General features: G+C 41.6%; 1 protein-coding gene across 5 annotated transcripts in view; it reads left to right on the top strand.

Moving 5' to 3' along the window:
• The window catches only part of gnal (guanine nucleotide binding protein (G protein), alpha activating activity polypeptide, olfactory type), a 236,572-nt gene extending 222,612 nt beyond the window's left edge, over nucleotides 1-13,960 (top strand). For all 5 annotated transcript variants that reach the window (XM_060900076.1, XM_060900078.1, XM_060900079.1 and 2 more), the window contains 2 exons: nucleotides 8,509-8,576; nucleotides 10,984-13,960. In XM_060900076.1, the coding sequence (XP_060756059.1) occupies nucleotides 8,509-8,576; nucleotides 10,984-11,130 (215 nt within the window). In that variant the 3' untranslated portion in view covers nucleotides 11,131-13,960. The remainder of the gene's footprint in view (nucleotides 1-8,508; nucleotides 8,577-10,983) is intronic.
• Nucleotides 13,961-14,175: the final 215 nt, after the last annotated feature.

Here is a 14,175-nt window from a genome sequence, read left to right as displayed (position 1 = left end):
ACACCCTGGACAAGTCGCCAGATCATCGCAGGGCTGACACATAGCGATATAGAGATAATCATTCATTCACACCTACAGTCAATTTAGAGCCACCATTTAGCCTAACCTGCATGTCTTTGGGGGAAACTGAAGCACCTGGAGGAAACCCATGCAGACACAGGGAGAACATGCAAACTCCACACAGAAAGGCCCCTGTTGGCCACTGGGCTCAAACCCAGAACCTTCTTGCTGTGAGGCAACAGTGCTAACCACTACAACACCGTGCCACCCCTGATGTAACATTAGAAGTCATATTACACTTATATAATAAGGGTTGGCAGGAATAAAAATGACCACAAAGTTGGAAACAGTCATAGTACACATCAGGAAACCAGGAAAAGATCTGACTTGACCATCTAACTCTAGGCCAATTGCATCGACATCTCATATATGTAAAATTGTGGAATGTATGATCACAGAGAGACTAACATACTATTTGGAAGTGATAATTCTTAGGTCAAATCATCTTACTGTAGGTCAAATCTCCCAAGTTATAGGGAGATCTTTGTTTGCAGATGATGGGGCACTATAGAAAAGAGGCAAAAACATTTGTATGTGAAATAGATGCAAGAAACAAAAGATTGGAACAGTGGTCTTTGGAATGGGGATTTAAATTTTCTGTTGAGAGAAAACAAATACGGAGCAGCACGGTAGCGTAGTGGTTAGCGCTGTCGCCTCACAGCAAGAAGGTCTGGGTTCGAGCCCCATGGCTGGCGAGGCCCTTTCTGTGCGGAGTTTGCATGTTCTCCCAGTGTCCACGTGGATTTCCTCTGGGTGCTCCGGTTTCCCCCACAGTTCAAAGACATGCAGGTTAGGTTAATTGATGACTCTAAATTTACCGTAGGTGTGAATGGTTGTCTGTGTCTATGTGTCAGCCCTGTGATGACCTGGCGGCTTGTCCAGGGTGTACCCCGCCTTTCGCCCGTAGTCAGCTGGGATAGGCTCCAGCTTGCCTGCGACCCTGTAGAACAGGATAAAGCGGCTAGAGATAATGAGATGAGAAAACAAATATGCTTTTCTTTGCAAGGAAGAAACTTGGAGCAGAGGGCCAACTGTATTTATATGGCAAGGAGCTTAAAAGTGTAGACTTATTCAAAATTTAGGAGTGTGGTGTAATGCTAGGCTCACCTGAAAAGTATATTTTGGTAAACTTGCAAGTAAGTGTAAAGGTTTTTTTTCTTTTTTTAATGTAATGAGATGTTTGGTGGGAACAAAGTGGGGGGCAGAGAGAACTGCTTTAAAAAAACATATATGAGGGGGATGAGGTCTGGGTTGGATGTCAGATGTCCTACTCATTATGGAATATGATGCGTTTCTCACAGCCTCTCTATTGCAGGTGTAGTGGTCACCGCTACTCCCCTGTCTGGCTTGCTGGACAGGAGGTCCTTGCATATGGCTTCTCCTGCATTACTGTGTCCACAGCAGCACCTTCATGTGGTGCCCCCTGTTTTTCAAAGAGCTTGTTGTGTGGTGTGACCGAGTGCCCAGCAGGATAACTGGGTGGTCAGACTGGACTCGTTAGCCTTGGTTGGCAGCCAGTCTAAGAGAAGGACACTCTGATATAAAACCTACAGCCTTGTGGTCGCCACAGCTGTCTTAGCCCGCTGAGCCACTGTAGAAGGATACCTGGCCTAAAGAGTGGGACTGGTTTGCATGTACTGATCTTCACTTTAAATCTACTAAGCACAGATGGGAAGAGAGTCCTACAGTGATGGAGGAGAGGTGAAATGAGAGGTACTAGTTGGTCCTGGAAATCGCAGCCTCAAATCTGCATGCAGGTGGCTATTGGGCCGCTTGCCTGTTGACCCGAGGCAACAACAGCATTCGGCAGCACTCTGAGTGACCAAGCAGCCCTCTTTAAGGATAACACTGCTTGCTCTACATGGAGGTGGGCCTAGAAAAGGTGGCCTAAACCCAGTTTGTCTTACGCACACCTGATTGGCTTGTTGTGGCCAATGGGCATCTCACTCTAGTGGTAAGAAAAAAGAAACATTTAAGAAACTAAAGGCAAAAAGCCTGAAGGTAGCATGCTGGAACATCCATACAATGCAAGACACATACGAAAACAGCCAACCACAGAGATGCTCAGCACTGGTGGCAAGAGAACTAGCCCAACAGGACACTGACATTGTCACCTTCAGTGAGGTCCACTTTGCAGAGCAAGGATCACTCACTGGGCATGGGGCAGCCTACAACCTATACTGGTCAGGAAAGGGCAAAGAAGAGCGCAGACTATCTGGAGTGGGTTTCATGATCAAAAACTCCATTGCTAACAGACTCCAGAGCCTCCCACTGGGACATTCTGCCTGTATCATGTCCCTCTGTCTACTCCTCCTGGGCAATCGCTTCATCACAATGTTCAGTGTGTATATTCCTACTCTTCAAGCAGGCACTGTCACCAAGGAATCATTTTACAGAGAGTTGAGGTCTCTCCTCTCAAAAGTCTATAGTGAGGACAAGATATGAAAATGGGCAGTTTCAATGCGCAAGGAGAAAGGAACCATGCCATATGGCAAGGAGTGATAGGACGCCACGGGATCGGCAACTGTAGTGACAACGATCACACGCTGCTGGAGTTTTACACAGAGCAAGGCCTGGCTGGTACCAACATCCTGTTTCAACAGAAGGCCAGATTCAAGGCCTTGGAGACATCCATGTTCTAAACACCGGCACTTACTGGATTACATACTGGTGTGCCAGTAGGATGTAAGTAATGTACTACACATCCCAGTCATGCAAAATGCCAACTACTACACAGACCATAGGCTTGTCCAGGCTAAAGTCAGGCTTACAGTCAAGGCAGCAGTCAGGAAAAGGGCCCCTCAGATCAAGAAGGCCCATATTCATCAGCTACTGGCAAAGGGAGAAGAGTTAAAAAAGGAACTTGAAGCCAAGCTCAGCAACAAGGAAATGTCGGGCCAGGAGCCAGATCCAGAGAAGCATTGGCAGCACCTGAAGTCCATTCTTTAGGAAACAGCTGTGGAAGTAGGTGGCTTTACCACCAGGAAGAACAAAGATTGGTTTGATGAGAGTGATGCTGAGATCCAGGACCTTCTCCAGGAAAAAAATTATCATGCCATACCAGACCAGAGCAGCCTGTAGCACTCTTCAAACTAAGATCAGGGAGATTCAGAACAAATGGTGGTTCAAACTAGCAGAGCAAACTCAGCTCTATGCTGACCTTGGCAACACAAAAGCCTTCTATGAAGCACTGCATGCAGCAGATGGCCCATCCCAACAAGTCCAGGCCCCATTGTGCTCATCTGATGGCTCCACTCTCCTGACCAATTGGGAATCCATCCTGTGTCACTAGACAGAGCACTATGAAGGCCTCTTTGGTGACAAATGCACAGTGCAAGAGGCCTCTCTTGCAAAGATCCCTTGGCAGGATGTCAAGCATGAGCTGGATAGTCCACCACTGCTTGAGGAAATGAAGTCTGCTATCAAAAAGCTGAAGGGTGGAAAAGCTCCCAGTATTGATGGTTTACCAGCAGAGGTATGCTCCGCAGGAGGAAACGTTGTCGCTGAGCAGCAGTCATCCCTGTTCATGCTGTGCTAGGAGAAGGAAACAGTGCCATGGGACTTTAGAGATGTGGTGATTGTCTCCCTTTACAAAAACAAAGGTGTGAAATCCAACTGCTCCAATTAGAGAGGCATCACCCTTCTGTCAGTAGTGGGCAAGATCCTTGCAAGAGTCCTTCTGGATAGGTTGAGCCCAATCATTGCCAAAGAAAACCTTCCTGAGAGTCAGTGTGGGTTCCGTGACAACAGAGGAATGGCAGACATGATCTTTGTGCTGCGCCAGCTTCAAGAGAAGTGCAAGGAACAAAATATGGGTCTCTGCGCAGTCTTCCTCAATCTGACCAAGGGCTTTGATACGGTTAGCTGAGATGGGCTCTGGAAGATTCTGATGAAGCTTGGGTGCCCACCAAAGTTCCTCTCGATCCTTCAGCAACTCCATGAGTGTCACCACAGTCAGGTGAAGTATTGTGGCGAGTTCACTGAACCCTTCCCCATGGGTAACAGCATCAAGCAGGGCTGTGTGCTGGCTTCTACACTCTTCACAATCTTTTTCAGACTGATGCTGAGAGAAGCCAAGGAAGAGCTCTCTGAGGGTATCTACATCAGGTTCAGAACTAATGGCAGTGTCTTCAACCACCATTGTCTCCTAGCTCATACCAATACATTCGAGGAGCTGCTCTTGGAACTGCTCTTCACTGATGACTGTGCCCTTCTTGCTCATGCTGAGGAAGCACTACAGACAGCCATGAATCATTTTGCTGATGCAGCTCGGGCGTTTGGCCTAACCATCAGCCTGAAGAAAATGGAAGTCATGTACCAGCCACCTCCTCAAAGAATGTACACACCACCCAAAATCTCCATTGATGTCCATCAAGTAAATGCCACAGTTCACATACCCAGGCAGTGTCATCATCAGCAACACCACAGTCACCAAGGATGTGGACCATTGTCTATCTAAAGCCAGCAGCACCTTTGGGCATCTCCAGGATAGAGTGTGGCAAAATCACTCCCTGAGATTCTCTACAAAGATCCAGGTATATAAAGCAGTTGTTGTCAGTACCCTGCTGTATGGCTCTGAAACATGGGTCCTATACTGGAGGCACATCAAGCTGCTGGAATGTTTCCATCAGAGATGTCTCCATGCCATCTCAAGTATAAAGTGGCATGACTATGTCACTAACACTGAGGTTCTGGAGAAGGCAGATCTCCCAAGCATTGTGGCCATGTTGATGCTGTGACAGCTGTGCTGGGCTGGCCATATCGCTTGCATAGACAACTCCAGAATGCCAAAGGCCATCTTTTTCAGCGAGCTGTGCAACAGCAAACGCAGCATAGGAGCTCCACACAGACGCTACAAAGACCAGCTGAAGCAGCAGCTGGCTCACACTGGCATTGGTCACCATGGCGACAGATAGAAGTAGTTGGAGGTCCTCCACCAGTAAAGCTGTCTGGAACTTTGAGGAGAGAAGAGTACGGTATGAGCTGCCCAGGAAAAGTGCAGGCGATGAAAAGAGCCAACCACTCAGACATCTTCCTGCAGTGATCAGATCGTCCCTTGCCCAAATTGTTCCAGATCAAGGATCAGCCTGCTCAGCCACCAGAAGGCTTGCCTTTCCAGACAGTTGGACAGTCTTCCCAGTATTGATCTTTGGACATGAAGAATCTGCCATCAATATATATATATATATATATATATATATATATATATATATATATGGCGGCACGGTGGTGTAGTGGTTAGCGCTGTTGCCTCACAGCAAGAAGGTCCTGGGTTCGAGCCCCGGGGCCGGCGAGGGCCTTTCTGTGTGGAGTTTGCATGTTCTCCCCGTGTCCGCATGGGTTTCCTCCGGGTGCTCCGGTTTCCCCCACAGTCCAAAGACATGCAGGTTAGGTTAACTGGTGACTCTAAATTGACCGTAGGTGTAAATGTGAGTGTGAATGGTTGTCTGTGTCTATGTGTCAGCCCTGTGATGACCTGGCGACTTGTCCAGGGTGTACCCCGCCTTTCGCCCGTAGTCAGCTGGGATAGGCTCCAGCTTGCCTGCGACCCTGTAGAACAGGATAAAGCGGCTAGAGATAATGAGATGAGATGAGATATATATATATATATACACACACACACACATATGAGGGTAAGTCAAAAAGTTCTAAGACAAATTGAAAAAAATCTTTATTTATGAAAATAAAGCTATTTCTCTACATATCCTCCATTTAAGTCTAAACACTTCTGCAAGTGGTGTTTCCATCGGAGAATTCCTTCTTTGTAGAATTCTGGGGGATGTCTTTCACACCTTTTGAAATTATAATATCTGTCTTAGAACTTTTTGACTTACCCTCGTATATATAAAAGTCTTAAGCACATGTAAAGAAATGCTGTAGGCCAAAAATGGCTTTAAAATAATTAAATGTTTCAACATTTAAAAAAAAAAAAAAAAATATATATATATATATATATATATATATACACACACACACACTATAAACAGCAGTAACCCGTAATAAATGAAACAAAGTCAATATTTTGTGTGAGATGAAAAAAAAAAAGTAATCTCTGGTACAATTAGTACTGTTTTATAAGGAAATGAGCTGTAGGTTTTACTGAGCATCTTGCAGAACCAGCCACAGTTTTTCTGGACACTTTGACTATCACACTTGCTTCTTAATTTTGCAGCAAAACCCGGTAGCCTTCATTATGTTTTCTTTTTTAATCTGAAAAGTGGTCTCTTATGTAATATGCTGTTCAGATACAAACTTTTTTCTGTAACATTTCATTTTGTACTGCAAAACGAACGTTTGGAACTCTACAATGTTTTTGTACTGACTCATTAATGTAGAAGTTATAAAATAGAAATCGATAACAAAGTTTGTATGAAAAAATAGGGTGCCTAAGACTTTTACACAGAACTATACACACATACATACAGTGGTGCATCTTAAACAATTAGAATGTCGTGAAAAATTCTTTTTTTGTAATTTAATTCAAAAAGGTAAACTTTCGTATATTCTAGCAAGACAGGCTCCCTAATTTGTTCAACACAGCATGTCTGTTCAAGTGTATTAAGGCCCAAGTATACTTCTGCAGACACTGCGTCGCACAATGCAGATGTGTGCATGGGTGTCTCTAATGCATACTCGATTTTGTGCATGTGTCAGCACACAAACTGAACACATATGCATTACAATTACTGGATCAGCATATTGCTGCAAAAATATGGGTGCTGAGTGGACTGTGCACATAATGAAATTTGCATCATGGGCACCATGCGTGCACAGTGTGGAGGCTGCGCCCACTGAAGTACACTTCTGTATTTTTGAATTGGGTGTTTCTCAGCTTCCTCTTGACAATACCCCATAGATTCTTTATGGGGTTAAGGTCAAGTGAGTTGGCTGGCCAATTAAGCACAGTAATATCATGGTCAGGAAACCATTTAGTAGTAGTTTTGGCACTGTGGGCCGGTGCTAAGTCCTACTGGCAATGGTACTCGGCATCTCCTCCATAAAGCTCGTCAGCAGATGGAAGCATGAAGTGCTCTAAAATCTCTTGGTAGATGTCTGTGTTAACTATGGACTTGATAAAACACAGTGGACCAACACCAGCAAATGACATGGCACCCCAAATCATCACAGACTGTGGAAACTTCACACTGAACTTCAAACACCTTGGATTCTGTGCCTCTCCACTCTTCCTCCAGACTCTAAGAAATAATTTTGCATTTCATTTGGAAATTATACTTTCATCTGAAAAGAGGTCTTTGGACCACTGAGCAATAGTCCAGTTCTTTCTCTCCTTAGCCCAGGTAAGATGCTTCTGAGGTTGTCTCTGGTTCAGGAGTGGCTTGATATTAGGAATGTCACCGTTGTAGCCCCTTTCCTGAAGATGTCCATGCATGGTTACTCTTGATGCACTGACAGCAGCTTCAATCCACTCCTTGTGAAGCTCTCTCAAGTTCTTGAATCTACTTTTCTTAACAATCCTCTCAAGGCTGTGGTCATCCCTGTTGCTTGTGCACCTTTTCCAGTCAGCCTTTTCAGCAATGATCTTCTGTGGCTTTCCCTCCTTGTGGAGGGTGTTGATGATCATCTTCTGGACAACTGTCAAGTCAGCAGTCTTCCTCATGACTGTGGTTGTGTTTACTGAACTATACCAAGAGATACATGGTATTTATACTGTTTTACTCAAACTTGAAATGAAATACTCATATTTTGAGATTTTTTTGTGTGCTGTAGGCCATAATTATCAAATTAAAATAGAAAAATGCTCTAAACATTTTCGTTTACATGTGAGGAGTCTAGAATATATTAAATTTTCACTTTCTTAAATAACTGATGAAAAATACTGGAAATTTTCATGATATTCTAATTGTTTGAGGTGCACTAGTATATTTGAGACATATAGCCACTGCAACAATGTGAGTGATTCATCTCATCTCATTATCTCTAGCCGCTTTATCCTGTTCTACAGGGTCGCAGGCAAGCTGGAGCCTATCCCAGCTGACTACAGGCGAAAGGCAGGGTACACCCTGGACAAGTCGCCAGGTCATCATAAGGCTGACACATAGACACAGACAACCATTCACACCTACGGTCAATTTAGAGCCACCAGTTAACCTAACCTGCATGCCTTTGGACTGTGGGGGAAACCGGAGCACCCGGAGGAAACCCACATGGACACGGGGAGAACATGCAAACTCTGCACAGAAAGGCCCTCGGTGGCCACGGGGCTCAAACCCGGACCTTCTTGCTGTGAGGCGACAGCGCTAACCACTACACCACCGTGCTGCCCTGAGTGATTCATGTAAAACAAATAAAAGGTGCTTCAAATTCAAATATGTTAAACACTTCCTGCAACATTGAAACTGGGAGTGGTTAAAGGATGTAAATATTTAGACTGTTCATGATCCTAAAGTTAAAAGACATATATTGATATATATATACTCTTATCCACAGTGACCCCTGATGCTGGGGAAGACCCGAAAGTAACCAGGGCCAAGTTCTTCATCCGGGATGAATTTTTGGTACACTCAAAATATATCACATACTTTCAAAAAATATATATTTTTGCTTTTTTTCAGTAGTGTATATTTAACAGTTCTTCCACAAAATCGAGTCATACATGAGCTGATAGCCGATGAGGCATGTAGCGCCAAGTTGGCTATAAGCCATGTACAATGAGATTGAGTGGAAAAACTGTTTTGTTATATCCACATTCACTGGATTTTGCGAAACAGAGCATTTTTATTTTTTGCAAATTTGATAAATAAAAACTTTATACAAAACATCTGACAAAATAATTTCCGCTTAGAATGTAAACAAACCGGCAGTAAGAATTTATGAAAAACACTATAATAATAATTCTTGAAAATAAAAAAAGATACGTTCTTAGTGTCAAATACTTTTATTCCATATTTTGTTGCTTTTTTAATTTTTTGGGGTTTTGTTTTCGAATAGAGTTTTTATTTTGTCCTCGGTTGCTTCAGCGACACGCTCCGCCATTTTGTTTTTCTCTACTCATGGTATATGAGCTGATAGCCAATATTAGTATATGAGTAGTAGAATAGCCAATCGGAGCACGTGATTGCTTATATCCAGTGAATGTGAGTGGAATAATAAAACTTGACTCGTCTTTTTTTTGTGTAATTCAGTATATTTGAGCTGTATGTTAACTTGCTTGTTTTAACTATTAGACTATTTGCTATGTCTTTTGTATGTATATCTTACAGTGGTGCTTGAAAGTTTGTGAACCCTTTAGAATTTTCTGTATTTCTGCATAAATATGACCTAAAACATCATCAGATTTTCACACAAGTCCTAAAAGTAGATAAAGAGAACCCAGTTAAACAAATGAGACAAAAACTATTATACTTGGTCATTTATTTGTTAAGGAAAATAATCCAATATTACATATCTTTGAGTGGCAAACGTATGTGAACCTTTGCTTTCAGTATCTGGTGTGACCCCCTTGTGCACCAATAACTGCAACTAAATGTTTCCGGTAACTGTTGATCAGTCCTGCACACCAGCTTGGAGGAATTTTAGCCCATTCCTCCATACAGAACAGCTTCAACTCTGGAATGTTGGTGGGTTTCCTCACATGAACTGCTCGCTTCAGGTCCTTCCACAACATTTCGGTTGGATTAAGGTCAGGACTTTGACTTGGCCATTCCAAAACATTAACTTTATTCTTCTTTAACCATTCTTTGGTAGAACAACTTGTGTGCTTAGGGTCATTGTCTTGCTGCATGACCCACCTTCTCTTGAGATTCAATTCATGGACAGGTGTCCTGACATTTTCCTTTAGAATTCGCTGGTATAATTCAGAATTCATTGTTCCATGAAAGATGGCAAGCCATCCTGGCCCAGATGCAGCAAAACAGGCCCAAACCATGATACTACCACCACCATGTTTCACAGATAGGATAAGGTTCTTATGCTGGAAGGCAGTGTTTTCCTTTCTCCAAACATAACGCTTCTCATTTAAACCACAAAGTTCTATTTTGGTCTCATCCACAAAACAATTTTCCAATAGCCTTCTGGCTTGTCCACGTGATCTTTAGCAAACTGCAGATGAGCAGCAATGTTCTTTTTGGAGAGCAGTGGCTTTCTCCTTGCAACCCTGCCATGCACACCATTGTTGTTCATTGTCCTCCTGATGATGGACTCATAAACATTAACATTAGCTAATGTGAGAGAGGCCTTCAGTTGCTTAGAAGTTACCCTGGGGTCCTTTGTGACCTCGCCGACTATTACACACCTTGCTCTTAGAGTGATCTTTGTTGGTCGACCACTCCTGGGGAGGGTAACAATGGTCTTGAATTTCCTCCATTTGTACACAATCTGTCTGACTGTGGATTGGTGGAGTCCAAACGCTTTAGAGATGGTTTTGTAACCTTTTCCAGCCTGATGAGCATCAACAACACTTTTTCTGAGGTCCTCAGAAATCTCCTTTGTTCGTGCCGTGATACACTTCCACAAACATGTGTTGTGAAGATCAGACTTTGATAGATCCCTGTTCTTTAAATAAAACAGGGTGCCCACTCACACCTGATTGCCATCCCATTGATTTGAAAACACCTGACTCTAATTTCACCTTCAAATTAACTGCTTATCCTAGAGGTTCACATACTTTTGCCACTCACAGATATGTAATATTGGATCATTTTCCTTGATAAATAAATGACCAAGTATAATATTTTTGTCTTATTTGTTTAACTGGGTTCTCTTTATCTACTTTTAGGACTTGTGTGAAAATATGATGATGTTTTAGGTCATATTTATTCAGAAATATAGAAAATTCTAAAGGGTTCACAAACTTTCAAGCACCACTGTATATGTTTTCTGTTCCATTTTAGTCTTGTGTTTCTATGTGTACCTTCATATACATTAAGTTGATAATGATATTTCAACATTTATGTGTTTCTGCAGAGGATCAGCACAGCAAGTGGATCAGACAAACACTATTGCTACCCACATTTCACTTGTGCAGTGGATACAGAGAATATCCGTCGTGTTTTCAATGACTGCCGTGACATCATTCAGAGGATGCATCTCCGCCAATATGAGCTTTTGTGATTGGCTGCCACAATTTGTGCATTCTCCAATCAGATCACTTCTCCATGCCCAGATTTCAGCAGGTCGATGTGAACTACTGACTAGTGACAATATTTTGTGATTTTTTTCTCTATTTTTCATGTTTTCCTCCACTTTATCTCCTTATTTATACAAGAGTGAGGTGTGTGGGGGGGGGAAGATTTGCGTGTGTGGCATGTTGTTTCTTGAATCGCTTCAGTCTTGAGAAATTTTAATTTTGATTTTCTACTTGCTGTGGTTGGGTGTGGACCAGCCAACCCAATGGAAATCTGTGGTAACATTAGGCAAAGAAGCCTGACCTTTGAAGTCTTCTGAAGGTCTTTTAGGAGTACTTGACATAGGGGTGGATAATTCACTTTTGCATCAGTGCTCCTAAAATGCAGACCTGGAAGTATAATTCACCATGTAGCACTGCTGTATTTATTACTTGTCACTTTTCTCTTTAGTATTTTTTTATTGTGTTTTGCTTTTTTTATTATTTAGTTTTCTGTCAGAGGTGCAATGTTCCAAGAATATGCAGGGGTTTGGAATTATTTAAAGAGCACAGGCTTAGTGTAGACATGTTGGATCATTGGACTTGAAGTCTTCTGCACCTCAGTACTTTCTGCCTAAGAAGACTGAGTGGCCAACTGATAATTAATACTTCTCTTTGCATAGAGAGTTTCTTGATGTTGGGATAGTATGTGTATACTGTACTGTAAATACACATACACACAATATATATATTCGGGGGTTATTTTATTATGCTAAGGAACATGCAAGGTTGCTTTATCTTGCACATGCCTGCAAAATGTAATGTTATTTTGTACATCTTAATTGAAAAAGTGAAGAAAAAAAAACTTGTAGAAGCTCCTTGTGCCTTTGATTACAGCTGTACCTGTAAATGAGGATTTAGATATAAATACATTTCTGATGGCGCTGTACAGCTTGATGTCAAATCTTAACTGCAGCACAGCCTGCTGATGGGAAGTATGTTTCTTACTCACTCACTCACTCACTCACACTCTTTCGCTTGCTCGCTCTCTGTAGAAATGCATTTCTCTTTAGTTTATAAAGAAAATGGAATCATTTGGTCTTTAGTACAAAATGGAAATTAGGCAAAAAAATTGTATACAATATGCAAAAGTATCCACTTACTGATTGCAAAGTTGAAAATGAGTACATGCTTTTTTTTCTTTTTTCTTACATTCAGTTTCATTTTCCCTTTCTAAAACTCTTGACAGCTTTAAAAACCATTGGAAAACACTAAGTATCTGAACTTAGACACTTCTGACATAGTAGGCGGCATAGTTTCAGACATGAAATGTGTGTGGGGGTGTACACAAGGTTACAGCTGTAAGTGTATGTGTGTGTGTGTGTGTGTGTGTGCGCGCCTGCATGCATGTGTATACCCACATCCCTCTGTTTTGTTCAACCCAAGTTGTACATCAGCATTTTTATATTTATATGTGTACATATACATTTATAAGGTTACAACAGAAATTATATTGTATAAACCTATATGTACAATTCTACATAGAAATGTGTGTGCCTATACATATTTATGAATGTCTAGTGAGGTCGTATGCATAGCCATGGATCTAGTTAGGGTGTACTGTAGAAGGTTTGACTGTCCCTTAACCTTCAGTAACATGCAAGCACTGATTGGGCATCCTCACAGATCACGGAGTATCGCAGAGCCTTATCTGGCATGATTGCACAGTAAAATGTGAAAAGATACCAAAAGGTAATGTGTCAGTCAAACTGGGATTATTTCATTTGTGTAGGAGAATGACCATGTCCTCATGATTTACTTCTATGTAACCACATATTAATCTATTTGATCATCATACCTGATTCTTTGTTGTTAAAATACACCCAACATTTACCTTTTTAGTCAAGTTTTTCAGAGGCAGCTAAAAAGGACCCTTAAAGGGACCCTTTAATCATTCTTTGGGTAGGTTCTTAGCTTCCTAAAAAGATTCTGCTTTTTAATCCTCTCTGATAAGGAAACAGTTGTTGGGTTTTACATAGAATCCCCAGAGGCACAACCCCCAGAGGCATAACAAAAGAACCCTTAAGAGTTCTAGATTTAACCTCAAAGAAAGAGTGGATGCTTGTGATTTTCAGGTTGTAAGTTTAATTGACCAAACCTGCCAGAGAGCCAGTGCTGGGCCCTTATTTAGGCCCCTCAATCCTCAAATGATCAGATACGTTTAAAATGTGGAAGATTTACAAAGTAAATCTGCTCAAGTTAAAAAAACAACAACAACAACAACAAAAAAAAACGAACACTTTCTGCAATCCTCAGCCTACAGGTTTATTTTATTTTTGTTTAAAAACAAACAAAAAATCCTATCCAGTTAAATCACCGTTGGTCTTTTATGTTGTGGTATTTGTTCATGTTACATTATAATGTAGCAGAGAAAATTCTGCAGATCAGCTGGGAGTCTTTTGAATGAGCACCTGAAGACAGAGAACTAGACTGCATGTGGTGATCCCAAATTAACCCAATATTACAGCCCCGGAAGATGACTGTGTGGGTGACTGAGAGCGGCCGTGAGGAGGCTCAAAAGCTGTATCACAAAAGTTACAGCAATGGTAGATAAGCTAATGCTGTTTCCTCTTCGGCTTCTTCACGTTCAAATATTGAGTGATAACTGACAGATGAAAATACAGAACTTGGTGTTTGGCCTTCAAGGACTTAACATGTTTTTGTTGATTTCTTAATTTTTATTTTAATAAAGAGGCACATTAGGCACCCATTATCTTTGTTTAGAATGGAAATGTCAGAAGAAATGTAATTTTGAAAATAAAATACCTCTAAAAGTGATGGCGTGTTTTATTATTCAACCAGCACTGAGAAGGAAGAAAACAATAAAAAAGGTCCATTATTAGTCAGATATACAGTAGATGCTTTCTTTTATTTTATTATCTTTGTTCCAGATAAGACTCCAGTAAAATAAAACACTTGTTTATTTAAAAAAAAAAAAAAAAAACAGCTTGGCCTGTAATTAGGACAAAGTGGAATTTTAAATGTGGACCAGT

This window comes from Neoarius graeffei, chromosome 19 (assembly GCF_027579695.1).
Source record: "Neoarius graeffei isolate fNeoGra1 chromosome 19, fNeoGra1.pri, whole genome shotgun sequence".
NCBI lineage: Eukaryota > Metazoa > Chordata > Actinopteri > Siluriformes > Ariidae > Neoarius > Neoarius graeffei.
The sequence above is the reverse complement of the archived record's forward strand: the minus strand, read 5'-3'. Positions and strand labels throughout refer to the sequence as shown.